The sequence below is a fragment of the Agelaius phoeniceus genome (genome assembly GCF_051311805.1).
Source record: "Agelaius phoeniceus isolate bAgePho1 chromosome W unlocalized genomic scaffold, bAgePho1.hap1 SUPER_W_unloc_1, whole genome shotgun sequence".
In the NCBI taxonomy this organism is placed as follows: domain Eukaryota; kingdom Metazoa; phylum Chordata; class Aves; order Passeriformes; family Icteridae; genus Agelaius; species Agelaius phoeniceus.
The window spans coordinates 1751438-1777453 of NW_027509866.1; the positions used below are offsets into that span (position 1 = coordinate 1751438).

General features: G+C 52.0%; 2 protein-coding genes across 2 annotated transcripts; both read right to left on the reverse strand.

The window, feature by feature from the left end:
- Window positions 1–1583: 1583 nt before the first annotated feature.
- On the reverse strand, window positions 1584–26016 carry LOC143692432 (uncharacterized). Its single transcript, XM_077172666.1, is given in 3 exon segments — window positions 1584–1694; window positions 1697–2232; window positions 25809–26016. Coding segments are annotated over 3 exon segments (855 nt in total).
- LOC143692375 (olfactory receptor 14J1-like) lies at window positions 18779–19711 on the reverse strand. The gene has a single exon (XM_077172610.1). It carries the CDS (start codon window positions 19709–19711, stop codon window positions 18779–18781), a length of 933 nt encoding a protein of 310 aa, XP_077028725.1.

Genomic DNA, 26016 nt, shown 5'->3' on the forward strand with positions numbered 1-26016 from the left:
TGGTGGCTGCTGGAGTCATTTCTCCACCTCATGACTCAACAGGAGCTTCTCCAAGAAAGAAACAAAGCTTTAGCCTTAAGCTCCCACTGTGCCCATGGCAGGAACCCCTGTGAGTGTCTGGGACATCCCGGCTCTTTGGCAGCCTGGGGACTCCTGGGATGTCACCGTGGAGCCCCCGTGAGTGCCTGGGACAGATGGGTGCCTTTGCAGCCCAAGGTGCCCTGGGATGTCACCATGGAATGGCTGTGACTGCCTCTGACCACAGGGCTCTTTACCATCCCAGAAAGCCCTGGGAGGTCTCCATGGAGCCCCTGTCTCTGCCTGTGACATTCCAGCTCTGGAACAGCCTGGAGGCTCTTGGAAAGTCCCCATGGAACCCCTCTGAGGCTCTGTGGCAACTCGGTTCCTTAGCAGGCAGACATCGCTGGCCCCCTGTTGCTATGGTCAGTTTCCATGGCCACCATTCCCAGCCCCCTGTTGCTATGGTCAGTTTCCATGGCAACCATCACGAGCCCCCTGTGGCTATGCTCAGTCCCTTGGCAGCTCCATGGAGACCCCAAGCCAGGGGTGGTTGCCATGGACACCAGCTCAGGCCTGCAGCCAGAGCCTGTTGCCATGGCAACCATTGGCAGCCCCATCCCCAGGCCCATGGGATCCCAGAAGCACAGAATTGGCTGAGCTGGGAGGGACCCATCAGGATCCTCCAGTGCAACTGCTGGCCCTGCACAGGACACCCCAACAATGCCAGCCTGGGCCTGGCAGCGCTGGCCAAACGCTGCTGCAGCTCAGAGAGCCCTGGAGCTGGGACCCTGCCCTGGGGAGCCTGGCCAGGGCCCCAGCAGCCTCTGGGCAAAAACCTTTTCCTGACATCCAACCTGAGCCTGCCCCGACCCAGCTGCAGCCGCTCCCTCCACTCCTGTCCCTGGGCACCAGAGGGAAGAGGTTCCCACAGCCCCAGCCAGGGACCCACTCCCAAGGCTGCTGCCAGGGCCACCAGGGCTGGCAACAGCTGGGATGCTCGGTTTCCACAGGCCGGGCTTCAGGAATGGCATTCCCCAATTTCCTGCTCCCGCTAAAACCATGCTGCCCTCGCTGCCCTCCCGCCTCCCATGAAAGCACAAAAGGCAAAGATCCCAGACTGGGTTAAGAACAATTTATTGGGAACAGGAATGAGATAAAGAACAAACAGGAACAGAAACAATATTGATAACAGAAGGGATAAATGAAACTGTTTACAGGGAAAACTACAACACAACTCACAGGGTCTGCCTGGCTACAATATTTCTTGACTGGAAAGGACACCCTTCTCCTCAGGGAGAGAGAGAGAGAGTCCCTTTCCTGCCCCTGGCAATGACCTGAGGTGGGACTGAATGTAATGACAGGGCCATGGCCAGACCCTCATGTTTTTCAATGCCACATCATGTCATTGGCAGGGGCAGGACAAGGTACAGGTGTCTTCCCAGCATGGATCACAGGGAACATGGACCACCAGGACTCTTCCCAATGTGGGTTCTCCTATGGGGGTTGAAATTGGAGTGGTGTATGAAGCTGTTCCTGCAATCAGGGCATTGGCAAGCCTTTCCTTACCGGTGACTCCGTTGGTGTCTGATCAAGTTAGAGCTGCTGGTGAAGCTCTTCCCACACTGGGGACACTCGTAGGGCCTCTCCCCTGTGTGGATGCGCCGGTGGGTGACAATAGGGTGGAATTGTGCTTGAAGCCCTTTCCGCACTCAGGGCAGTAGAAGGGCCTCTCATCCGTGTGAATCCGCTCATGCAGGAGGAGATTTGAGCTGGTCTGAAACCTCTTCCCACACGTGCGGCACTCGTAGGGTCTCTCCCCAGTGTGGATGAGCTGGTGCCTGATGAGGTGGGACTTGCGCTTGAAGCCCTTCCCGCAATCAGGGCAGCGGAAGGGCCTCTCCCCTGTGTGAATCTGCCGGTGCCTGGCGAGATCAGGGCTGGTGTGAAACCTCTTCTGGCACTCAGGACACTCGTAGGGCCTCTCCCCAGTGTGGATGCGTTGGTGGATGATGAGGGCAGAGCTGCAGCTGAAGCCCTTCCCACACTCCCCACACTCGTAGGGCCATTCCCCGGTGTGGATCATCTGGTGGCTGATCAGGGTGCTGCTCTGCCTGAAGCTCTTCCCACACTCCAAGCACTTGTGGGGCTTTTTCCCATCATGAAGCTGCTCATGGGCCACCAGCTCCGAGCTCTGGCTGAAGCTCTGTCCACCTTCCTGGCTCAGGGTGGGTCTTTCCTCCTCAGAGCACACTGGGCTGGGTTTGGAGCCCCTCTCCTGTGGGATCTCTGGGACTTGTCCTCCCTGTTGGAATTCTGCACTGTGGAGCCACTCAAAATGGCCTCTTCCATGAGGTTCTGCCACAGGGATTTGCCCTCCCTGGTCTCCATCCTCAGCTTCTTCCCTGGGGGAGGAAGGACAAGGAGAGGATGGGATTTGCCTCCGTGCCAGAGGGAAGGGGAAGGAGATCCCCCCAGTGCATCCCCAGCAGGACGGGGTTGGCAGCAGGGTTGTCCTGGAGCCGGGGGCTGTGCTGGGCTGGGAGATGGAGCAGGAGAGAGGGAGAAAGGGGCACTGACTTCCTCCTCACCTGCCTGGGGCTCCTGGGGCACCGTCTTCTTCCTCACAGCCTCCTCCTCCATCTGGCCAAGTTTATGGGATGGAAAATCCTGTTTTGAGAAGAAAACAAGGGATAAGTACATTGAATTTTGTACTTGTTTGAAGGCAAACCTGGGGAGGGTCTAAACCAGGATTACAATTTAATAAGAAAATGAAGATCAAGGCAATGATGCAGAAACACTGCCTTAAACTGACAGAGTCTGGATATAACCTGACACCCTGCTGGTCAGGGTGGTGGCTGTAGTCCCATTAAATGGTGGCTGCAGTCCTGTTGGAGTGATGAACGTGATTCTGTCAGAGCAGTGATCCTGTAGAAGGGTCTGGTCTTCCTCTGAAGGTCCAGGGGTGGTTCTGGAGCTCTTGTCCTCTGGGAATCCAGTAGGCAAGCTGCTCCTGGTGTTGCAAGGCTCAGCTTATATGCAGGTAGGAATGCTTGGATCCTGCCCCTGGGCGGAGCATCCCACAATGGGAGGATGGAATTTGATCAGTCCTGCAGTGACACTCAATGGCCCATTCCCAGAAGATATCTCCCCTGGAGGGCGTTATCAGGGCTGAGTCATGGAAGAGATCAAGAACACTGCCCCACCTGTTTATAGCAGTTGATGAAGATGGAGATTGAAAACATGCATTTGGTTCCATCTTACATTGCAGCCTGAAACAGTGGGGGAATCCCTGCTCAGGGGGTGAACACCACCCCCCTTACCCAAACTGGCTCAGGTGTAAAACCCCCAGCCTGGGAAGGCCACACACACACAGGGGACAATGTCACACTTGCCCTGCTCCAGGGCAAATGGCATCTCTCTAATATTTTCTTAACCAGATTGCAAAATTATTTTGGCACAGTGAGTTCAGGGCACTGTTCTTTGACCCCAGTTGCCTTTGACAACAGCATGGTTCCTTCCTCTGAGGAGGTTGTGGGTCTCTCTGGAGGAACTCTTGGAAACTTGGATGCAGCTTCGTCTGAGCACCCTATGGGAGAACTGATGAGGAAAATGGCTGTTGTGGGACTGGAGTGTAAAGAAAATACTTTGTTGTCCCTACTTGAAATGTTTGTTAAAATCACTGGAGGAAATGGAGCAAATGATACCAGCAAGACTGACAAGGTTCATTCACCACATGGTGAGGAACACAGGGCTGCTAAAAGTCCCACAAGAAGCCCAGCTCAAGTAGCTAAATTCCCAAATAACTACTGAATTCCCAGGCTTGGGTTTTTTCCAAATGTGAGAATCATTATTCTCTTCATCCCTGTCACCATTGTGACAGCTACACAGAGCTTTCCCTTCCTTTTAATAATATCTGTATTGGGCCGAATTTGCACTTTTCTTTAATTGTAACCTGCCAGCAGCTGAGCTGGAGCTGTGCAGGAACCAAGGAAACTTGGAATTGCCACAGAATTGCTTCTATTGTCAGCCGGTGCTGCGGCGGCCGTGGGGCAGAGGGGTGGGAAAGGGGGCTCCGGGGTGGCAGTGGAGGAAATGCCGGGCCCGGGGGCTGAGCACAGGGCTGAGCACGCAGAGATGGTTTTGTTCTTGCTGAGCTCGCACTGAGCCAAGGCCTGTCCTGCCCCTCATTCGGCCACGCTGGGGAGGGGCTGAGGCTGTGGGGGAGCTTGGGAGGGGACACAGCCAGGACAGGAGATCCCAGCTGACCCCAGGGATACCCCAGACCATAGGACATCATGATCAGTGCATGAAGTGTGGGGAACAAGGAGGAAGGGGGCACATTTGCAGTGAGGGTTTTGTCTCCCCAGGTAACACTTAGGCAGGATTGGGCCCTTTTTCACCAGTGGGCAGGGCCCGCACCAAAGACACAGACACCAACTTAACTTAAGGAACAGTGTAATTTAGATAATGCAAATTTTCAAAAAATTACAAAAATATTAGGTAGGCAAAGCAAATAATCATTAGTAAATAATTCCGAAAGAGGAGATGTTGAAATGAGTATCACACAACTGTCCATTTCTGGCTGCAGGCTCTGGAGATTCTATCTCTGCCTTCAATCAGGGTTGCATTCCCTAAAGAATCCTGGTACCAAATCCTGCTTTCCAAGGCTGGAACAGTAGCTGGGTGTGTATTCAATTACCCTCTGTTAAAGGTGGGGCAATTATCATCTGTTAATTGAGCAGTTTACTTTATCTCTTCCACATGAATCCTCCCTCCAGGGAGATATCTTCTGTTAATGGGCCATTGAGTGTCACTGATAAAAATTCCAACATCCCATTGTGAGAAGATCTGCCCAGAGGGAGGAGCCAAGCATTCCTACCTGGATATAATCTGAGAATGTGAACAACAGAGTCAGCCTTCTCCCACAGGATTCCCAGAAGAGCAGCTTCCAGCTCCACTGGATCCCAGAGGAAGACCAGGCCAATCGACGCCACAACTGGACCTTCCGAGGAAAACTCCACCCTTCCACAGGATCACTGCTCCAACAGAACCACACCTGTCACTGCAGGAGCACTGCAGCCACCATTTAACAGGAGTGCTACCAACACTCTGACCCACAGGGTGTCAGGTCGTATTCTTACTCCGTAAGTGGTTTTTAGTATTACTGCATTTTTATTTTTAATTTTCCTTATGAAGAATTGTTATTCCTATTCCCATAGACTTTCCTTGACAGCCCCTTGTTTTGAAAATTATAATTCCAAGTGAAGGGATTAACATTTTCCATTTCAAGGGAGTCTCCTGCCTTCCTTAGCAGACACCTCTCTTTTAAAACTGACACAATGCCCTGGGACACACAGGCAGGTGAGGAGGAAGTCAGTGCCCCTTTCCCCCTCTCTCCTGCTCCATCTCCCAGCCCAGCACAGCCCTTGGCTGCAGGACAACCCTGCTGCCAACCCCGTCCTGCTGGGGATGAACTGCGGGGATCTCCTTCCCCTTCCCTGTGGCACGGAGGCAAATCCAATCCTCTCCTTGTCTTTCCTCCCCCAGAGAAGAAGCTGAGAATGGAGACCACGGAGGACAAATCCCCAAGGCAGAACATCGTGGAAGAGGCCATTTTAAGTGGCTCCATGGTGCAGAATTCCAACGTGGAGGAAAAGCCCCAGAGATTCCACAGGAGGAGGGGCTCCAAACCCAGCCCAGGGTGCTCTGAGGAGGAAAGACCCACCCTGAGCCAGGAAGGTGGACAGAGCTCGGAGCTGGTGGCCCATGAGCAGCTTCATGATGGGAAAAAGCCCCACAAGTGCTTGGAGTGTGGGAAGAGCTTCAGGCAGAGCAGCACCCTGATCAGCCACCAGATGATCCACACTGGGGAATGGCCCTACGAGTGTGGGGAGTGTGGGAAGGGCTTCAGCTGCAGCTCTGCCCTCATCACCCACCAACGCATCCACACTGGGGAGAGGCCCTACGAGTGTCCCCGGTGTCAGAAGAGGTTTCAGACCAGCTCCAGTCTCCTCTGCCACCAGCAGATTCACACTGGGGAGAGGCCCTTCTGCTGCCCTGACTGTGGGAAGGGCTTCAAGCACAACTCCACCGTCGTCACCCACTGGTGCAGCCACGCTGGGGAGAGCCCCTACGAATGTCCCCAGGGTGGGAAGAGCTTCACCAGCAGCTCTCACTTGACCAGACACCCATGGAGCCGCCAGTAAGGAAAGCCCTTCAAATGCCCCAGCTGCAGGAACAGCTTCATGCACCGCTCCAGCTTCATCCCCCTTTAGAGGACCCGCATTGGGAAGAGTCCTGGGGATCTGTGTTGCCCATGATCCATGCTGGGAAGACACCTCTCCCTTTTCCTGCCCGTGACATGATGTGGGATTGAAGAACATGATGGTCTGGCCATGGCCCTTTCATTCCATTCACTCCCACCTCAGGCTATTGCCAGGGGCAGGAAAGGGACCTTCTCTCTCTCTCCCAGAGGAGAAGGGTGTCCTTTCCAGACAGGGGAAATTGTGGCTGGAAAGAGACAGTCAGTTGTGTTGTAGTTTTCCCTGTCAAGGTTTTATTTATCCCTTCTGTTATCAATATTGTTTCTGTTCAAATTTTTCCTTATCTTGTTGCTGTTCCCAATAAATTGTTCTTCTCCCAGCCCGGGATCTTTGCCTTTTGTGCTTTCCATGGGAGGCGGGAGGGCAGTGAGGGCAGCGTGGTTTTAGCGGGAGCAGGAAATTGGGGAATCCCATTGCTGAAGCCCGGCCCGTGGAAACCGAGCATCCCAGCTGGTGCCAGCCCTGGTGTTCATGGCAAGCACCCCTGGCATGGGGTCTCCATGGAGTTGCCAAGGGACTGAACACAGCAACAGGGGGCTGGTAATGGTTTCCATGGAAACTGACTATAGAACAGGGGGCTGGTGATGGTTGCCATGGAAACTGACCATAGCAACAGGGGGCTGGTGATGGTTGCCTGCTAAGGATCAGATTTGTCACAGGCCCTCAGAGGGGTTCCATGGGGACTTTCCAAGAGTCTCCAGGCTGTTCCAGAGCTGGAATGTCACAGGCAGGGACAGGGGCTCCATGGAGACCTGTCAGAGCTTTCTGGGGATGGTAAAGAGCCCTGTGGTCAGAGGCTGTCACAGCCATTCCATGGTGACATCCCAGGGCACCTTGGGCTGCAAAGGCACCCATCTGTCCCAGGCACTCACGGGGGCTCCACGGTGACATCCCAGGAGTCCCCAGGCTGCCAAAGAGCCGGGATGTCCCAGACACTCACAGGGGTTCCTGTCATGGGCACAGTGGGAGCTTCAGGCCCAGTTTATTAGAGAAGCTCCTGTTGGGTCACGAGGTGCAGAAACGAGCCCCAATAGTCCCCACAGATCCCCAAATGTCACCGTTGAGTCAGAGATGACACAGACTCAGATCAGAAGGCTAAGGGCTAAAAGCCACCCAGTTTTTCAATCCTCTTCCTTTTGACCTTGGTTTTCTACAGGTGGATCTCATTGGTGATTTAATCAACACATTTCACATGATTGGCTGATAAAGACAACCCCCTTCAGTAACCAACTTTATGGAAAAAACAACCTATTACAGACACCACTTGTCGATAATTTACAATTCTTTCTCTCCAGCTTCCTAATGGTTCCCAATCTAATTAATGGGAAAACTCTCTTGCTTTCTGTGTCTCTGACCAGACTCTCATATCCACAGAAAAATATCCCCAAGGACCTCCAGGCTTTGTAATCTCCTTCTGTGAGAGGAGCCTTGGAGCAGCTAGCTCCAATCCCAGCCTCAGACTTACAGAGTTCATGGGTAACGAATTATCAAGGTGAAATTTAACCTTTAGCATTTGTCCCACAGGATTAAGGATGACAAAGCATATATATTTATAAAAAAATTATATTATCTATTATGGTAACGATTAGAAAAAATTATCTTATCTTAATCAGAATTGTTTACTCCAAGGTATAAGAGCTGTACCATATTATATTATATTATACTAATTTATAGAAAGCACTCAGAAGGGATTTCAAAGCAATTTTATTAAAGGAAAAGAAGCTGTTTTTAAGGAGAGATTGATGTCACTCCCACAGACCAATGACCATGGGCAAATCCCTTTGGCTCAGCCTGAAGAAGTGACCTTGAGGGGTGTCCCGACTGCAGGGAGGAATCTCCACACCCCCCAGGAAGGGAAATGTCAGGGGATGCTGCCTTTAAAATTTGGGATGGGGCTTTTCTAGTCTGAGGTTCTGCTCTGTCAGTCAGGTGTGCCCAGGCTGGGCCAGCTCAGCAGCCCTGCAGAAGCTCTCACTGGTGTCACTTGGTTCTTCCTTTCTCTGGGGATTTTCCAGCACTGTCACAGCTTCAGCTCCCTCTGAGGATGTTCAACTTTGGGATGGAGGAGTCAGGCTGGTTTCTGCATTATTCACCCCAAAAGCAGCGTGACCCCCCCTCCTTCATTTCCCATTGCGGCCTTTGCAAACACAGTGTTGCTGGAGTTGTTGGAGGCCATTGCAGGCAGAGCCTCCTGCTCCAGCAGGAACTGCCTTTCCTGTGCCATCAGCAGGGCAGGTCCCGCTGCAGGAAAAGCCCCAGGCCAGCCCCAGCACAGGGAAGGCCTCGGGCACAAGGGCAGAGTGCCGTGCTGGGAGCTGTGCCAGGGAGAGCCTGAGGCACCAAAGGCACCTTGGCAGCAGCAGCTGCTTGCAGGCCATGGCCAGAAGCCTCCCTTGGCAGCCCAGCCTGGTGGCCACCACTGCAGAGCTGCTGCCTCAGGGCTCATTCCTGCCTGGGCTCTGAAAAGCCACTTGTGCTCCAGGAGCCTGACTGGGAAGGCATTGGCCCCAGCACCTTGGGGACAAGATATCAATGACAAAACTCTTCATGCCAGCAGAGCCAAGGCAGGGGCAGAGGAAAGGGCAGAGCCAGGCCCAGGGGACAGGGCTGCCATGGTGATGGCTGTGAGGTCACTGTCCCTGCAGCAGCCTGGCTGCCCTCAGCAGACATTCTGGCCAGAAGCGTTGTGAGGGCACCCAGCACATCAGAGAACCCACACTGCAGGAATTCTGTCCTTGGAGAGGGCAGGGGGTTTCACTGGATCAGGTTGCACAAAGCTCCTGTTCTTGGACAATTCCTGGGATGGGGCATCCACTTCTGTGGAAAAACAGTTGCAGTTTCATGTCACTTCCATAATTCTGAAATATTTCCTCTTCTAACGAATGTAAATCTTTCCTCATTTAGCTTAGAGATATTGACCCTTGTTTTGTCACTTCAAGATTTGGGAGAAAATAACTTTGATCACTATTTTTCCATTTTCACAGACCTTGGAGAGGACCCAAAAATCTCCCAAGACTGGGTTTGGAGGCCTCATCATAAAACCAGCAGGGAGAGTCTGCAGGCTCTGGGGTCAGTTGGGTGGAGACTGAGGACAGAACAGGAGTAGCCTGGGAGGGATTGGAGGGTGGTTTCAGAGGGGCTGGAGCTTTTGTTCATAGTGGTAATGAGCCTGAAGAAGACATAATAGCACCAAGGGCAGCTGGGGAGGCCCAGAGTGGACACAAGGGGAAAGGAATTTCCCTGCCAGGGCAGGGCTGTGGTGCAGCACGGCCCCCAGCAGGAGCCTGGAGCAGCCCCAGGCTTTGTGTGGGCAGGCAGAGGCAGGCAGGAGGCAGAGCTGTCAGCAAAGGAAGGGGCCAGCCAGGTGGGGCAGCTGGGGGATGCCCACAGCCTGCAGGGACAGAGGCGCAGGTTTGCTCAGCACCAGAGACACCTTTGCCTTGCTTGTCCCCACCTGTCATCACTGCCACCAGCGTTCTGCTCTACCTGGAACCTGGGGACACTTTCTCAGTCCTGTCCTTCAGATGGATCTATTTAAAGTATGAGAAACTTCATTGTTTCACCCTCTTTTTGAGTCCCTGAGAAGTTCTTTGAGCACACTCTGAGGGACTGAGTCTGTTGCAAAGGGCACCAAAGCCCCAGAGGGTCATTACAGCCCTTGTGCTGTGTCTGTGCTGCTGAGCTGGGCCGGGCTCCTGGCCCAGAGGCAGCTCCTGGCAAGGGCAGCAGAGCTGCAGAGAGACACCTCTGGCCAGGAGCAGCTCCTGTGCACAGCCCAGCAGGCCTGGGCCACTGCCAGGGCCCCTCAGGGACACCAGCATGGAACAGACAGAGCTCCCAGGGGCTCAGCACTGGCAGGGGCTGTGGCATGTCCCAGAGGGGGCTGTGTCACAGCAGCTCCTCTGTGGCTGTGTCATGGAGGCACAGAGCAGCTGTGATGTCAGCAAGGGGCTGTGTGACAGCACAGAGTGCGCTGTGTGAGGTCACTGAGCAGCTACAGCATCATAGAGGGGATTCTGTGACATCACAGAGCAGGCTGAAAGATCATGGCATGGCTGTATGACATCATAGAGCCAGGTGTGAGGTCAAAGTGTGTGCTGTGACATTACAGAGTGGCAGTATGACATCACAGAGGGTTTTGTGACATCACTGAGGGGGTTGTGACATCACCCAGCTGTTTGTGACATCATAGTGTGAGGCCATAGAGCAGATCTTGCCATCATAGAGTGTGGCTCTGTGACATGAGGGAGTGGGTTGTGACATCACCAGGTGGCTGTGTAACACCATAGAGCAGCCTGTGACATCACAGAACAAACTGTGACATCGCAGTGTGATGCTTTGACATCAGAGTCTTCTGTGACATCATCGAGCAGCTGTGTAACACCATAGGGGACTGTGTGACCTCACAGGGCCTGTGTGACATCACAGGGGCTGTGTGACATCCCAGGGGCTGTGTGAGGTCACTGGGGAGGTCACTCTGCCTGGCCCCCCTCACAGTTCCCCCCAGAGCAGTCCAACCCTGCTTGTGCACAGCGGGGTCCCCTGTCCCCCCGGGTCCCCCCGCCCCTGGCGCCGCAGCCTCCCCCAGAGGATGTTCCACGAGATCGACCCCAGAGCCTGACATGGGGACGGGGGGCCGGGGCCCTGGGGGTGGCACAGGGGGACAGGGACCCCCTGGCAGCATCTCCATGTCCCCCAGGGCCAGAGCCTGGGCCAGGGCTCCTTCACCCTGGTACCAATGAGGCCTTGAGAGCACTGAAAAAATCCCCAGCAAGGGGATAATAAATATTAATAATAAACCAGATTTAATATCAAGGGACAGCAGCACAAAGTTCCTTGGCAAGAGTCACTCTGCTACTTACTGGTCACTTCAGGCACAGCAGGGAAACAAAGCAACAAAACCAAACAAGATCCAGGCAATCAAACCAGAAATAGGGCAAGAACTGGGGCTTTTCTTCCTATGGAAAAGAACTGTCCTAGTCCAGGTGCCCATGGCCAGAATTGGGATTTCACCTGCAATATTGCCTGTTGTGAAAGACTGGAGGAGATTTTTGGATCAAAACCTTTTGTGTGTGGGGGAGGAAGGGGCAGGTCCAGCCTTGCCCTGCCCTGGAACACCAGCCCTGCCCTGCCCTGGAACCCCAATCCCCCCAGAGCCTCTATCCCAGCCCAGCAGTGGCTGCCAGTCCCTGGCACAGCACAGGCAATGCTCCACAGCCACCTCTGCAGCCCCCAGCCCAGCTCCTGAGGGACCAAATGTGCCCAAACCCCACCTGGGGGAAGGGCCCAGGGAGACCAAGGGGTATTGAAGGCTGACCACAAGGCAAGCACACATCTTGACCCTACCTCCTCTTGGAATTTCCATCTGAACTCTGCTGGAATGCAGGAGTTGATAGCTGTGTGTGTGCCTCTCTGCATCTTTTTTGTCTCTCTCTCTTTCTGCATCTTCTTCTATTTCTGTGCTCCTGTAAATTGTTATTAACATGAAATTGAACAGGCTTAGAGTTTGTGAAGATGAATGGGCCAAGTCAATGCTTTGAGAAGTGTTTTTTGTTGATTGAATATCTGTCCATATTTGACATGAGAAGAATTTTTAAAAGTAATACAAAACTTTTTGTGTAACTGACAATCTGTTAAACCACTGAGATACTGAACACGCCTCTGTGTCGCAGACACATTTAATGAAAAATCTTTTCTTAAGATTTTTCCTTGTGAGAAGCTTCAGTTTCAGCAACCAAAAGTAAACAATGCTTATCTGCTGCTGTGGAATGCAACAGGTAGACCTGTGATTGGTCTCCTGTGGATGTTTGGATTTACTGACCACTCATGGCAGAGCTGGCTCTTGCTCTCTGTCTGAGACACAGATCTTTGTTGTTCATTCTTTTCTATTCTTAGCTTAGCTAGCTTCTGAAGAAACCTTTTCCTTTCTATTTCTTTTTATTATAGTCTTAATATAACATATATCATAAAATAATAAATCAAGCCTTCTGATCATAGAGTCAACGTTCTCGTCTCTTCTTCATCCTGAAAACCCCTGTGACCACGGTTGCACCTCTGTGAAACACAAATGCTAAAGATGAAAAAACCCAGGAATCTCCTCTTTCTTTTCCAGTCAACAAAGAAGCAGCGGGCCCCGGCCCTGGCCCCCATCTCAACCAAACCAAACCAAACCAAACCAAACCAAACCAAACCAAACCAAACCAAACTAAACCAAGCAACCCTGCCATGGGCTGAGCCCCTTCCCCCCTCCCCAGGCTTCCCCACCCCCATCAGCCCCATTCTGACCAAACCAAACCCCAACAACTCCCAAACAGGAAAACAAAAGAGGCTACAAAATCCCAACCAGAACAAAGCCAACCACAGCTATTAAAATCTCACCATGATCATATAAAAAATATATAAAACCATCAAATCAGTAAAGGAGAAATTAAGTCCCAAATAAAAAAGAAGAAAAAATACCTTAATCTTAAAACTTAAATCTTCTTGTAAACGATAATGGAACAACTCTTTCTTTATAACACAAAAACTTTTTAAAAAAATTACAATTAATATCAAAAAACCCCTCCATACTAAAATAAACAAATGTTAAAATAACTGTAATTTCATGACAGGTTTAAACAGCAGGGAGAAAAATCCAACTAATCCAGTATCCCCAAGAGAAGATCTCTATTCCCAGAGATAAAAATAATTTTAAAAGTAAAAAATAAAAACTTTTACCCTTAAAGAACACATCTTTAAAACAGTACCCCATAAGTTGACATGACCCATCTACAAGCTGTAAAAAATCTTGTAGCAATAAAAACAACTTCCCAAGAACAAAGTTCCCCTGACAACTGTTATCCATGAAAGAATTAAGAACCACAAAAAAATATTTTTTTTCTTGTAAAATAATCTCCATAACCTTAACAAGAAAAACTTCTGTCCCGAAGAAAACTAAAAAAAAGACTATTCTAGAAATAGTAAACCAACTAGAAATTTTAAATTTACTTACTTAACATTGTCAGTAAAAAGAAAAAGTTGTAAAGAAAAAAAGTGTTCGAGAGAATTCATTTTAATTCTTACTACCTTTTTTCTTTATAAATTTATTTTAAATAAAATTTTCTATATACGCTTTAAAAATCTTAGGCCTACTTTACTATTCTCATAATACAATCTCACAAAAAAAGAAATAGATAAATAATTAACTGACACTAAAACCCCCCATACTCATCAATCCATTAATTAAGAAATGTCAAGAATAGAAAAATCTTAAATTAACAAACCAAAACCACTACAATGTCCTAATAAACCTTTTGCCAAAGTTTCTCCAATTTTCCGAACTTCCCAGGGAAGGCTGTTTGGTTGTTTTGAGCTCCTAGAATCTCTTGTACTGGTATTTCTCCAGTGCACCTAACTCAGAGGACACAAACAATTCTAATTCCTTTTAAATGTCTCCTTGAGATAATTGTTTTAGGGATCGAGTCAGGGCTTGTGTGTCCTGCTTGGCCCAGCCCAGGCAGGGCTTTCCCAGCCACATTCCACACTCCATTGCCCAGCTGGAGCCGCTGGTGCCTCTGAGTTGTGCTGCCCCAGCCCCAGGGACGCTCTCCTTGTCTGCCCATTCCCCCACGGTCTCTGGGCAGGGATGGCCTCACTGGGGGCTGCTGACATCCTCAGCAACTTGGAGGCTGCTGCTGAATTTCACTGCTCCAGAGGCTTGTTCAGCCTTCAGCTCTTCAGTGCAGGAATTCAGTGTCCCAGGGCTCATTAACATTCAGAACACCTGAACAAGCCAAGCCTCTGGGAATAACTTGATTTCAGTTTCCAAATCTTGTGTGGTTAATTCAACAGATTTCAAAAGCCTATTAAAAGTGAATGCATTATATATAAAAAGACAGCAAGTAAATATTTTTAGATCCTGCAATTTATTGTTTTTTTCCTCTTAATTCATTGATATGTGCAATCTCCAATTTACATTGAATCCAAGTACCTCCTCATGCAGTTTGAATAGATATGAAAATCAAGACCCTTCCTGGCTGACAATCAATCAGACTCTGTCCCTACCCCCACCCCACCATTTCCCCCATCCAAGCCCTGGCACTCAGAGCAGCCTTGTGCAAATCTCAGCTCCCTCCAGCCCAGGCTGCACCTGCAGCTTTCAGCTCCTTGGCTCCAATTCCCACCTGCTTTCCTTGGAGAAGGAGCTGCCCGAGACACAGAGGGATGTTCATTTCTTGTCAGCCAACAAAGGCAAGGGAAGGCACGGCTCCATCAAATGCAAAAGTCTTTTTTCTCCCTGGCTGTGCCCTGCTCCTGATCCCCACACCCTGTCCTGTTTCCTTCATCCCTGCATTGCCAGGGACTCTCTGGGACAAGGGAGCTCTGCTCTGGGGATGGAGGGAGGTGCAAGTGCAGCCTCTGGATTGGGAACCACAACTCATCAGGTTTGTGTCCTTTGGGGGTCAGGAACTGGTGAGACTCAGAGGCACAGAAAGTTTCTCTTCATGGCCAACAGACCACAGTTGAACAGGACACAATTTAATAACAATCACGCTCTTCCCTGAGCTATGCACAGTGTCCCAGCAGTGTCTGGTGAGTCCACCATCCACAAGGGATTTCCATCCTAAAAGTAATTTCAGACAAATGTGGGTCTGTGATCGATATAAACACAATTAAGTTCTTGTATCAGGATGCTCGTCCTGGAGTGGGGGCAAAACAGCTCCAACAATTCCTGATTTGCAAAGCTGTCAGTGGTGGATGGAGAAGGGAGGTCAGGCTGCTTTTGGTGCTGAAGAAATGCTGAAACCAGCCTGACTCATTTCATCTCCTCCTGTCCTGGCTGATCTCCCCTCTTTCCCCTTCCACCCAGTGGCTTTTGTCTCCCACCAGGCCCCCGGTGAAGAGCCTGGCTCTGTGTTCTCCATCCCCTCCTCGCTGGCACTGCCAGGCTGGGATGAGGAGCCCCTCAGCCTTCCCTGCTCTGGGCTGGACAAGCCCAGCTCCCTCAGCCTCTGCTCACAGCCCAGGGGCTCCAGCCCCACCTTGGAGGCCCTTCCCAGACCCTGCTCCAGCTGCCAGACATCTTTCCTGCCCTGGGCAACCCAACCCAGGCCACAGTGACCTGGATAATCCCCGTCCTTGACGTCCTGGTCACACAGCCGTGGCCCCTCGCCCCCATGTCAGGCTCTGGGGTGGATCCTGTGGAACATCCTTTGGTGGAGGCTGTGGCTCCAGGTGGGCCGGGGGGATCCCGGGGGACAGGGACCCCGCTGGGCATGGACAGCATTGGACTTGTTGGGAGAAACTGTGAGGGGGAGCTGGGGCAGAGTGACCAACCCAGTGACCTGACACAGCCCTGCTGGGATGGCACACAGCCCCTCTGGGATGTCACACAGCCCCTCTGGGATGTCACAGCCCATTCTCTAATGTCACACAGCTGGTCTCTGATGTCACAGCCAACTCTGTGATGTCATAGCCTTCTCTGTGATGTCAGATATCTGCCCTGTGATGTCACAGCTGGCTCTGTGATATCACAGAGGCAGTCTATGATGTCATAGCTGATAAATGACTTCACATAACCCGCTCTGTGATGTCATAGCCCACTCTGTGACCTCATGTTACCAGATGATAAATTGTCTACACCAGGTCACCTGACACCTGGAGCTTGTTCTCCACATCCCCAGGCCGATGGAAACCACACAAGGCCCATTGTGTCAGAAGGGGAATTGGAAGTTCAGCAGCCTCAGGGTCCTGCCCGCTCAGCCAGGCCCACTGGAACATTGGGGTCCACGACCACCAGGGACCACCAGAGAGACCCCCAGGACAGAAGAACACATGGGTAAAGGGGAGGGGGAATATGCTAATGATTTTGGGGAAATGATTATCATATGCATTTTAAGTCCAGGACAATCAATGAATATGTGTGCAAAATACAGAATATAAACAGAAACTTTCCTGTACTCAGCCTGCACAGCTTTGGGAGGAGCTCTCCCCTGTGCATCCAGCAGCATAAAGAATGCTGCTTCTTAATGCTACACTGGGGTTAAGGAGTTTTCTCTTTCACTGAATTTTTGGTAACACTCCCACTGTCAAGGAAAGCTCTGTCTGCTGCTGTTCACAAGCAGAGAAGGGCTGGGGGCAGATGTGGGGCTCAGAGGCTGCCTGGGGCACAGTGACCATGAAATAATCAAGTTTTCAATGTTCTGTGAAAGAAGGAGGGGCAGCAACAAAACTTCTGCACTGGAATTAGGAAGGGCAGACTTTGGCCTGTTTAGGATGCAGATTTGGGGAGTACCAAATCAGGTACTGACTTTTTTAAAGAGAAAGAGCCCTTTAAAACAAAGGGGTCCAGGAAGGATGGACACATTTCAACAAAGTAATCTTAAGGCGGAAGAGCAGCCTGTCCCACTGTGGCAAACGATGAGCTGGTGAGGAAAAGGACTGGCCTTGCTCCACATGGAGCTTTTGTGGGAACTCCGGAAAGAAAAGGATGCATGAACTTTGACAGAAGGTCAGGCAACTTAGGAAGTGTTTAAGGATGTTGTTAGGTTATGCAAAAAGAAAAGTTGAGATGTGAAAGCTCAATTAGAACTTAACCTGGCCACTTCTGTGAAACGCAATAGAAAATATTTCTATAAATAAATTAATATCAAATGATAAGTTAAGAAGAACCTCTACTCTTTTTTGAGTGCAGTGGAGAATACAGTAACTAAAGATAAGGAAAAGGCAAAGCTACTTTACACTTGTTTGCCTCACTTTTCAATATTAGGGCAGGTTGTCCTCAGGACAAGTGTTCTCCTGAGCTGGTAGATGGGCACAGGGAGCAGAACAGCCCCCTGGAATCCAGGAGGAAGCAGCTGGGGACCTGCTGAGCCACTCAGGTGCTCACAGGTGTCTCTGGGAGCAGATGGGATCCATCCCAGGGGGATGAGGGAGCTGTGGATGAGCTCCCCAAGCTGCTCTCCATCATTTACCATCAGTCCTGGCTCAGCAGGGAGGGCCCAGAGCACTGGAGGTGCCAGTGTGAGCCCATCCCCAGGAAGGGCTGGAAGGAGGAGCTGGGGAACTCCAGGCCTGTCAGCCTGACCTGGGTGCCTGGCAAGGTTATGGAACAGATCACCTTGAGTGCCATCACAGGGCACCCACAGGATGGCCCAGGGATCAGAGCCAGCCAGCGTGGATTTCAATATCTGCATTGATAGTCTGCATGAGGGGATTGAGTTCAGCATCAGCAAATTTGCAGATGACACCAAGCTGGGTGTGAGAGTGGATCTGCTGGAAGGTAGGAGGGCTCTGCACAGGGCCCTGGACAGGCTGGATCCAGGGCCCAAATCCAACAAGGTGAGGTTTAACAAGTCCCAGTGCTGGGTCCTGCACTTTGGCCACAACAACCCCTGCAGCACTACAGGCTGGGGACAGAGTGGCTGGAGAGCAGCCAGGCAGAAAGGGACCTGCAGGGACTGATGGACAGCAGGCTGGACATGAGGCAGCAGTGTGCCCAGGTGGCCAAGAAGGCCAATGGCTCCTGGCCTGGATCAGGAATGGTATGGCCAGCAGGAGCAGGGCAGGGATTCTTCCCCTGTGCTGGGCACTGGTTGGGCAGCACCTCGAGTGCTGTGTCCAGTTCTGGGCTCCTCAATTTAGGAAGGACATGGAGGGGCTGGAGCGTGTCCAGAGAAGGGCAACAAGGCTAGGGAGGGGTCTGGAACACAAGTCCTGTGAGGAGCGGCTGAGGGATCTGGGATTGTTTATCCTGGAGAAGTGGAGGCTCAGGGGAGACAAGGCAGTGTCAGGGCATAGGCTGGACTTGATGATCTCCAAGGTCTTTTCCAGCCTTGCTGATTCTGGGATTCTCTGAAACCACCCTTGGAGCAGTTGCAGGATGAGCCCTGGGCCTCCTCTTCAGCAGCTCCAGCAGCTCAGGTCCCTCAGCTTCTCCTGGCAGCCCCAAAGCCCATCCTGTCAGTCCTGCAGAGCCTCTGCAGCTCCTCCTCACTGCCCAGAACAGGGAGCCCCAGAGGCAGACACAGCAGCCCAGATGTGCCCCCCTGGCCTGGGGTGCCTCTGGCAAGGGAGCAGCAGCAGGCACTGCAGGAGCCTGCAGACAATTCCTGCAGCACTTGTAGGATGATCCTGCTGCCCAAGGGACGTTCCCATGGGGCCAAGTCAGGAACTGCAATGGGGAGTGGGGCCACAGAGGAAAGGGCAAACTTTTCTGGGAGCTCCTTAAGTTCACTTAAAGCCACTGAGAGCACAGCCCCTCATTGACACAGTCTGTGGCCACAGGGTAAGTGGAGGGAAACAAAATGAGAAATGGCACAAACAATGACATTTATTTTTGGACAATGTGAAAAAAGTAAAACAAAGAAAAAGAGCCTGCAAAATGAAATCAACAAGAAGTATCAAAGATGTATATGTATTTTATTAAAAGTAATTTGCAGAAATTGGCCAGCAGATTAATGTTTCTGAAAGCATCTGGTCATCAGTCTCCACACTGCAGCCTTGAGCTCCTGGTTCCTCAGGCTGTAGATGAGGGGGTTCAGGGCTGGAGGCACCACCGAGTACAGAACTGACAGGGCCAGATCCAGGGATGGGGAGGACATGGAGAGGGGTTTAAAGTCGGAAAATATACCAGTGCTGAGGAATAGAGAGAGCACAGCCAGGTGAGGGAGGCATGTGGAAAAGGCTTTGTGCCGTCCCTGCTCAGAGGGGATCCTCAGCACAGCCCTGAAGATCTGCACATAGGAGAAAACAATGAACACAAAACAGCCAAGTCCTAAACAGATAGTAACAGCAATGAGCCCCAGTTCCCTGAGATAGGATTTGGAGCAGGAGAGCTTGAGGATCTGAGGGATTTCACAGAAGAACTGGCCCAGGGCATTGCCATGGCACAGGGGCAAGGAAAATGTATTGGCCGTGTGCATGAGAGCAGTGAGAAAGGCACTGGCCCAGGCAGCTGCTGCCATGTGGGCACAAGCTCTGCTGCCCAGGAGGGTCCCGTAGTGCAGGGGTTTGCAGATGGACACGTAGCGGTCGTAGCACATCACAGTCAGGAGATAAAACTCTGTTGCAGCACAAAAAACAAAAAAAAAGAGCTGTGCAGCACATGCAGTGTAGGAGATGTTGCTGGTGTCCCAGAGGGAATTGTGCATGGCTTTGGGGACAGTGGTGCAGATGGAGCCCAGGTCAGCGAGGGCCAGGTTGAGCAGGAAGAAGAACATGGGCGTGTGCAGGTGGTGGCCGCAGGCTACGGCGCTGATGATGAGGCCGTTGCCCAGGAGGGCAGCCAGGGAGATGCCCAGCAAGAGGCAGAAGTGCAGGAGCTGCAGCTGCCGCGTGTCTGCCAATGCCAGCAGCAGGAAGTGCCTGATGGAGCTGCTGTTGGACATTTGCTGGGGCTGCACATGGGGATCTGTAAGAAAAGTAATCATAGAATAGTTGGGTTTGGAGAGGACTTGAAATATCCCAGCAGAGGCTGGGGGCACTTTCCCCCCACTGCCTGCCCAGGGCTCTGCTGCCTGGAGCTGTCCCTGCCAGCAGCTGCTTCCCTGTGCCCAGGGCTGGGCCCTGCCAGTGCTGCCAGAGCCCAGCCCAGCCCTGGGGGCTCAGCTCTGCCCTGCAGAGCCCTCCCAGCTCAGGCACTGGCCAGGGGCAGCTCTGGCTCTGCAGGCTCTGATGGCAATGTCAGGGCAACCCTGAGGATGTTGGAAAAGCGACACTGATGCTGCCTCAAAAGACTGATTTCTTTCACTGCATGGTTTATTCAGATCTCAGATAATTTATTATGTTTCCTCAGCCTTACCTGAGGGATGAATATCTATGTACAATTTCTCATCCAGGCAACACAGAGCAGTAGAATGAAAAGCAGGATTTCCCTTTTTATGCAGCCCCTACCTTGCTATGCTCCCTGTATAATCTAAATTCTGCAGTGAAATGCCAGGCTGGGAGCAGTCCTGAACAATGCAGCATCCTCCCCACACAAGGAGAACACTTCCAAGCCTCACCAGCTGTCTCCTCCCACCCAGATCTTGTCCCCCAGTGCTGGGAGCAGCTGCCAGGGCTGGCTGAGAGCTGTCCCTGGCAGGCAGCAGAGTCCCTGGCCCAGCACAGCGCCCTGGGCTGCAGGACCCTGCTCTGCAGGACAGCCCTGGGCACCCCTGGCTGCTCTGCACAAGAGACAAGCAGAGAATGTACTCACAGGCTCTGCAGGCATTGGCATGTTCCAGCTTGAGGAGATGGCTCCAGGAGCTGCAGCTGCACTGTCCTGCAGCCAGAGGTTCCTGTGCCAAGGGGTGGCAGTGATTGTGCCCCAGGCACTTCTCAGCCCCTTCCCGGCCTTGACTGATTGAAGCTCTCTGTTCCTCTGTGCTGTGCCCGGGCTGGCTGCAGGCAGTGCCCCAGCCCTGCTGGGCTGGCAGAAGAGCTGCTCATCAAGAGAAATGTGCTTTTGAAGCTCTTCTTGGTGAGCAGGAGCTGCCTCTGTGCCAGGAGCCCAGCCCAGCTCAGCAGCACAGACACAGCACAAGGACTTTAATCAGCCTCTGGGCCTTTGTGCTCAGGCCCTGAACATCAGGCCCTGAGAGGCAGCTGAAGAAACCTCTCCAGACCTCCAAGGCAGAATCCAACTCCAAAGTTTCTTGGACTTCTAATGGGTCCCAGTGAGGGACATGACTGAGCAAGTGTCCCCAGGCCCCAGGCAGAGCAGAGAACTGCAGGCAGTGATGACAGGTGGGGACAAAGAGCAGCAGAGTCTTGGTGCTCAGGGGCACAGCAGGGTCTGTGCCAGCAAGGGCTGGGAGGAGACACCTTGTGCTGAGGCCCTGGGACCTCCTGGCACAGCCCCAGCCAGGCTGGGCACTGTCAGCCCCTTGTGCTGCCCTCAGCATCCCCCCCTAGCCCACATCCCAGTGGCCTCCAGGATCTGCTGCAAGGAGTCCCTGGGGAGCCTTGCTCAGCAATGGCCCTGGGGGCTCCTGAATGCTCCCTGCAGGGACTGCAGGTTTTTCAAAGCACTTTGGCTTTGGCTTTTGCCTTGCAGTCTCTGAGAGGTTTGTGCAATCATGGCCTCCAATTATCTGCTGTAATTAGTCCCTGGAGAGGCTTTGTCAGTAACAACACTCAGTAGGGCTCATTAATACTTCGAGATACTTCAGTTATTTGAAGGTACTTGGTGTTTCCCTTTTGATACAGACTTTGTGAGAGGTTTGTGCAATCATGGCCCCAATTATCTGCTTTAATGAGTCCCTGGAGAGCTTTGTACTGACACTCAGTGGGGCTCAGTAATGCTTTGAGATTCTCAAATTTTTTAAGGTAGTTTGGAATTTCCTTCCCACACTGAGTCTCTGAGAAGTTTTTGGTCCATCCTGGCCTCCAATTCTCTCCTCCAAGGAGTCCATGAGGAGCCTGTGTTGGGGATGGACCTCAGTGGGACCCATTCATGCTTTGAGACACTTTGGGGTTTTCTTTGGCTTTGACTCCTGGAAAGGTTTGTGCAATCTCCTCTCAGGCCCTGAGGTTCCAGTGCTCAGCTCCAAATGCACCACAGGGCTCATCAGGATGCAGCAAGTCCTGACAAACCATGGCTCTGCCTTCATTTCCCTCTGCTCTAATGCAGTTTATCAGGAATGTATCTGGAGTGATTTTTGGTTTGCTAATTTGAGATTTCTCAGCCAATGCATCTATTAGTGCAGTGGGATCAGTGTTGGCTAATTACCATTGCACTCACTGGAATATATTTACTCATTTCCTGCTGTGAGAAAGGATTAGGAGAAAGGCAAAGTAGGCTCAAAATTTTAAAAGGGTACATAGAAAAGTTCATTACCAGTAAATAGAAGAAAGAGTAATAAGAATCTGAACACTTCTCCTCTCCCTACAACATTTTCTTTGTTACTGACAGTGCAAGGAGACAAAACCTGAAAGTTTCAGTCAGTTTACACCATCTAGAACATTCTTTCTTCAGTTCACTTAGGGAGAGGAGTCTCTCTTTCATGCTATGGAGACTTCTCCATAAGAAAAAAGTTCTCTCATGGCTCTCAATTCCGACGAAGATCAGCTGCCCAGAAAATCTGCAATTGTGAAGTCACTCCCATTTTTCATAGCTTTTCCCACAGCTGTTTTTATGGGCCATGTCAGCTTATGGGGTATGAGTTTAAAGATGAGCTGTTCAAGAGCAAAGATTCTCTTCATCTATTTCTGAAATCATCTTCATCTCTGAGAACAGAGATCTTCTTCTTCTCTCCCTGAGGGCACAGGATCTCACCACTCTTCTCTCTTTCTGTTTAAACTTCTCATGGGATCACAGCTACTTCAACATTTGCTTACTTTAGCATGGAGGTTTTTGCAGAACAAGTCATCTCCCCATATTTTCAATTAGTTATAGGGAAAAAGACATATTAATTACATCCTTCTCCATAGCTTTACAAGAGGATTTCAGCCCCACTATCAAGGTATCTCCTCATCCCTCCCATCTGGGACTCAACTTCCCATTCATTGACCTCGGTGTCTTCATGTTGCTCCTCTGTGTGCCTGCACTTTGTCCTTTTCTCTCACTGGAGGGAGGATGGAAGCACTGAAAGAGTTCATATCTCACCTGGGGCCTGCAGATGGTTCCGTGCTCCCGGCCGGGCTCGGTGCTTGCGGCCGAAGATGTTTTACAATGGAGGTTTCTGCAGCGGCTGCACTAGGGCTGTGTCAGGATGGGCCGTGCTTGGGCAGGGCCAGGATCTCAGCAGCCAGGCCAGAGCACAGCAGCAGCACAGCCGGGGGCCGATGGCTTCTCCTGCCCCTGCCCGGGGCTTGCGGCTGAAGCCCAAGGGTGGCAGAATCTTGGCCGAGCCGGCCCGGCCTGGGGCTGCTCCTGGGGCCCGGCGGATCCTGGCTGGGCCCGGGCTGGCGGCGGGGCAGGGCTCAGCAGGGCCCAGATGTTCCCAACTGCAGCCATGGCCCAGCCTGGCCCCGCGGCCTCCCCTGCCCTGCCCGGCAGCCGATGGGGCCTGGTGGGGTCCCTGGGAAGGGGCCCGGCCCCACGGCAGGAGCCGCCCAGCCCAGCCTGGCTGAGACGGGGCCGGGTCAGCCTTGTTACCTCTGGGCCAGCCAGAAAGGAAAGAGACCCTGCCAGGCTTTCCCATCTTTAACATGTGTCTTCACAGAGGTGTGTACAGTTTCCTTAGTGGTTTAACAGATTGTCAGTTCTCAAAGATAATTACTGATTGATGTTTTTGTCAGACACAGAGGAAACTGCTAGCAGCTTCTCTTAGAACATCACTTTCGTGATGCAAAACCACCACAACTGCACAGAGCACAGAGCTCCTTTGTCCATATGTAGTGGTCGTGTGCCTGAGGCCTCAAAATACCTCCTTGGGAGATCTCTGGGCCCTCTCCAAGGTGTTTTGAAATGAAAACATTCAGCTCAGAGTGTAAGAAAAATCACCAGAAGACATGGCCAGCCTGACCTGTCTGTCCTTGCTACTTTTGTCTGGGAGCAATCTTTGGATATATGGAATTTGGGAGGTCAAATTCTAATTTTGGCCATGGACCATGGACATGAAGGTTGGTTCTTTTCCGTAGGAAGGAAGGAACAGAGCCCCAGTGTTTGCCAGGCAGAAGAGAGGTGACCACCAGAGGACAAGGCCAGCCAGAATTGGCAGGTTTTTTTTCTGAGAGAAACCCTTGCATATAGGAAAATTTTTTGAGAGAATACCAATTTTGGCAATGGACATTTAAAAAGAGGGATGGTTGTTTTCCATAGCAAGGAAAGCAAGGAGCCCCAGTTTTCCGAGAGCTGATGAGAGGCAGCCCTTGACATCACAACATCAGCCAGACCTCTCAGGTGGCCCCTGGGAGGCCAAGCCAGCCAGGCCTGTTCCATGTTCCCTCAGTTCCATGGGGCCCCACATTGTCCCAATGGTCCCTTGCTTCCCTGAGGCCCTGAGGTGCCATAATGCCCCTTTGGTGACAGCAGGCCCTGAAGGGTCCCAATGGTCTCCATGGTTCCATCAGGCCCCACAGAGCCAGAATGGTCTCTGGGTTCCATTAGGGAACCCCCGCTGTGTCACCATGGCCCCTTGGTTCCATGGGCTCCAGGGGTGCCACAATGATCCCCTTGGTTCCATGGGGTCCCCACAGTGTCCCAGTGGTCTCCATGGGAAGGGAAGGACCCAGCCCCAGTGTTGCAGGGGCAGCCACCAGAGGCCAAGGCCAGCCAGGCTTGATGGTACTGGCAGATTGTGCCTGGGAGTAACCTTTGGATATCCAGAATTTTGGAGGTGGAATCCCAATTTCAGACATGGACACCTGGAGGATAAGGATGGTTGTTTTCCATTGGAAAGAAAGCACGGAACACTGATTCAACAGTGGCATTTGGGGATCTATGGGGAGCATTGGGGATCGTTTCTGCACCTCGTGACCCAACAGGAGCTTCTCTAATAAATGTTGCCTGAAGCTCACACTGTGCCCATCACAGGAACCCATGTGAGTGTCTGGGACATCCCAGCTCTTTGGCAGCCTGGGGACTCCTGGGATGTCACCATGGAATGGCTGTGACTGCCTCTGACCCCAGGGCTCTTTACCATCCCCAGAAACCCCTGGGAGGTCTCCATGGAGCCCCTGTCTCTGCCTGTGACGTTGCAGCTCTGGAACAGCCTGGAGATTCTTGGAATGTCCCCATGGAACCCCTCTGAGGGCCTGTGACAAATCTGATCCTTAGTAGGCAACTATCACCAGCCCCCTGTTGCTATGGGCAGTTTCCATGGCAACCATCCCCAGCCCCCTGTTGCTATGCTCAGTCCCTTGGCAGCTCCATGGAGACCCCATCCCAGGGGTGGTTGCCATGGCCACCAGGGCTGCCACCAGCTGGGATGCTCGGTTTCCACGGGCTGGGCTTCAGCAATGGGATTCCCCAATTTCCTGCTCCCGCTAAAACCGCGCTGCCCTCGCTGCCCTCCCGCCTCCCATGGAAAGCACAAAAGGTAAAGATCCCAGGCTGGGATAAGAACAATTTATTTGGAACAGCAACGAGATAAAGAACAAACAGGAAGAAAAACAATATTGATAACAGAAGGGATAAGTAAAACTATTTACAGAGAAAACTACAACATCAACAACTAGTTCTTCCTGGCAATGTATTTCCTCCTCTCTGGAAAGGACACCCTTCTCCTCAGGGAGAGAGGGAGAGAGTCCCTTTCCTGCCCCTGGCAATGATCTGAGGTGGGACTGAATGTAATGATAGGGCCATGGCCAGACCCTCATGTTCTCCAATCCCACATCATGTCATTGGCAGGGGCAACAAAAGGTACAGGTGTCTTCCCAGCATGGATCACAGGGAACATGGATCACCAGGGCTCTGACCAACGTGGGGTCTCCAATGGAGGATAGAGCTGGAGCAGTGCATGAAGCTGTTCCTGCAGTTGGGGCATGTGCAGGGCTTCTTTTACCGGTGCCTCCGTTGGTGTCTGCTCAAGTGAAAGCTGCTGGTGAAGCTCTTCCCACACTGGGGACACTCGTAGGGCCTCTCCCCAGTGTGGATGCGCTGGTGGATGACGAGGGTGGAGCTGTGCTTGAAGCCCTTCCCGCAGTCAGGGCAGAGGAAGGGCCTCTCATCTGTGTGAATCCGCTGGTGCTGGAGGAGCTGAGAGCTGGTGTGAAACCTCTTCCCACACTCGGGGCACTTGTAGGGCCGCTCCCCTGTGTGGATCAT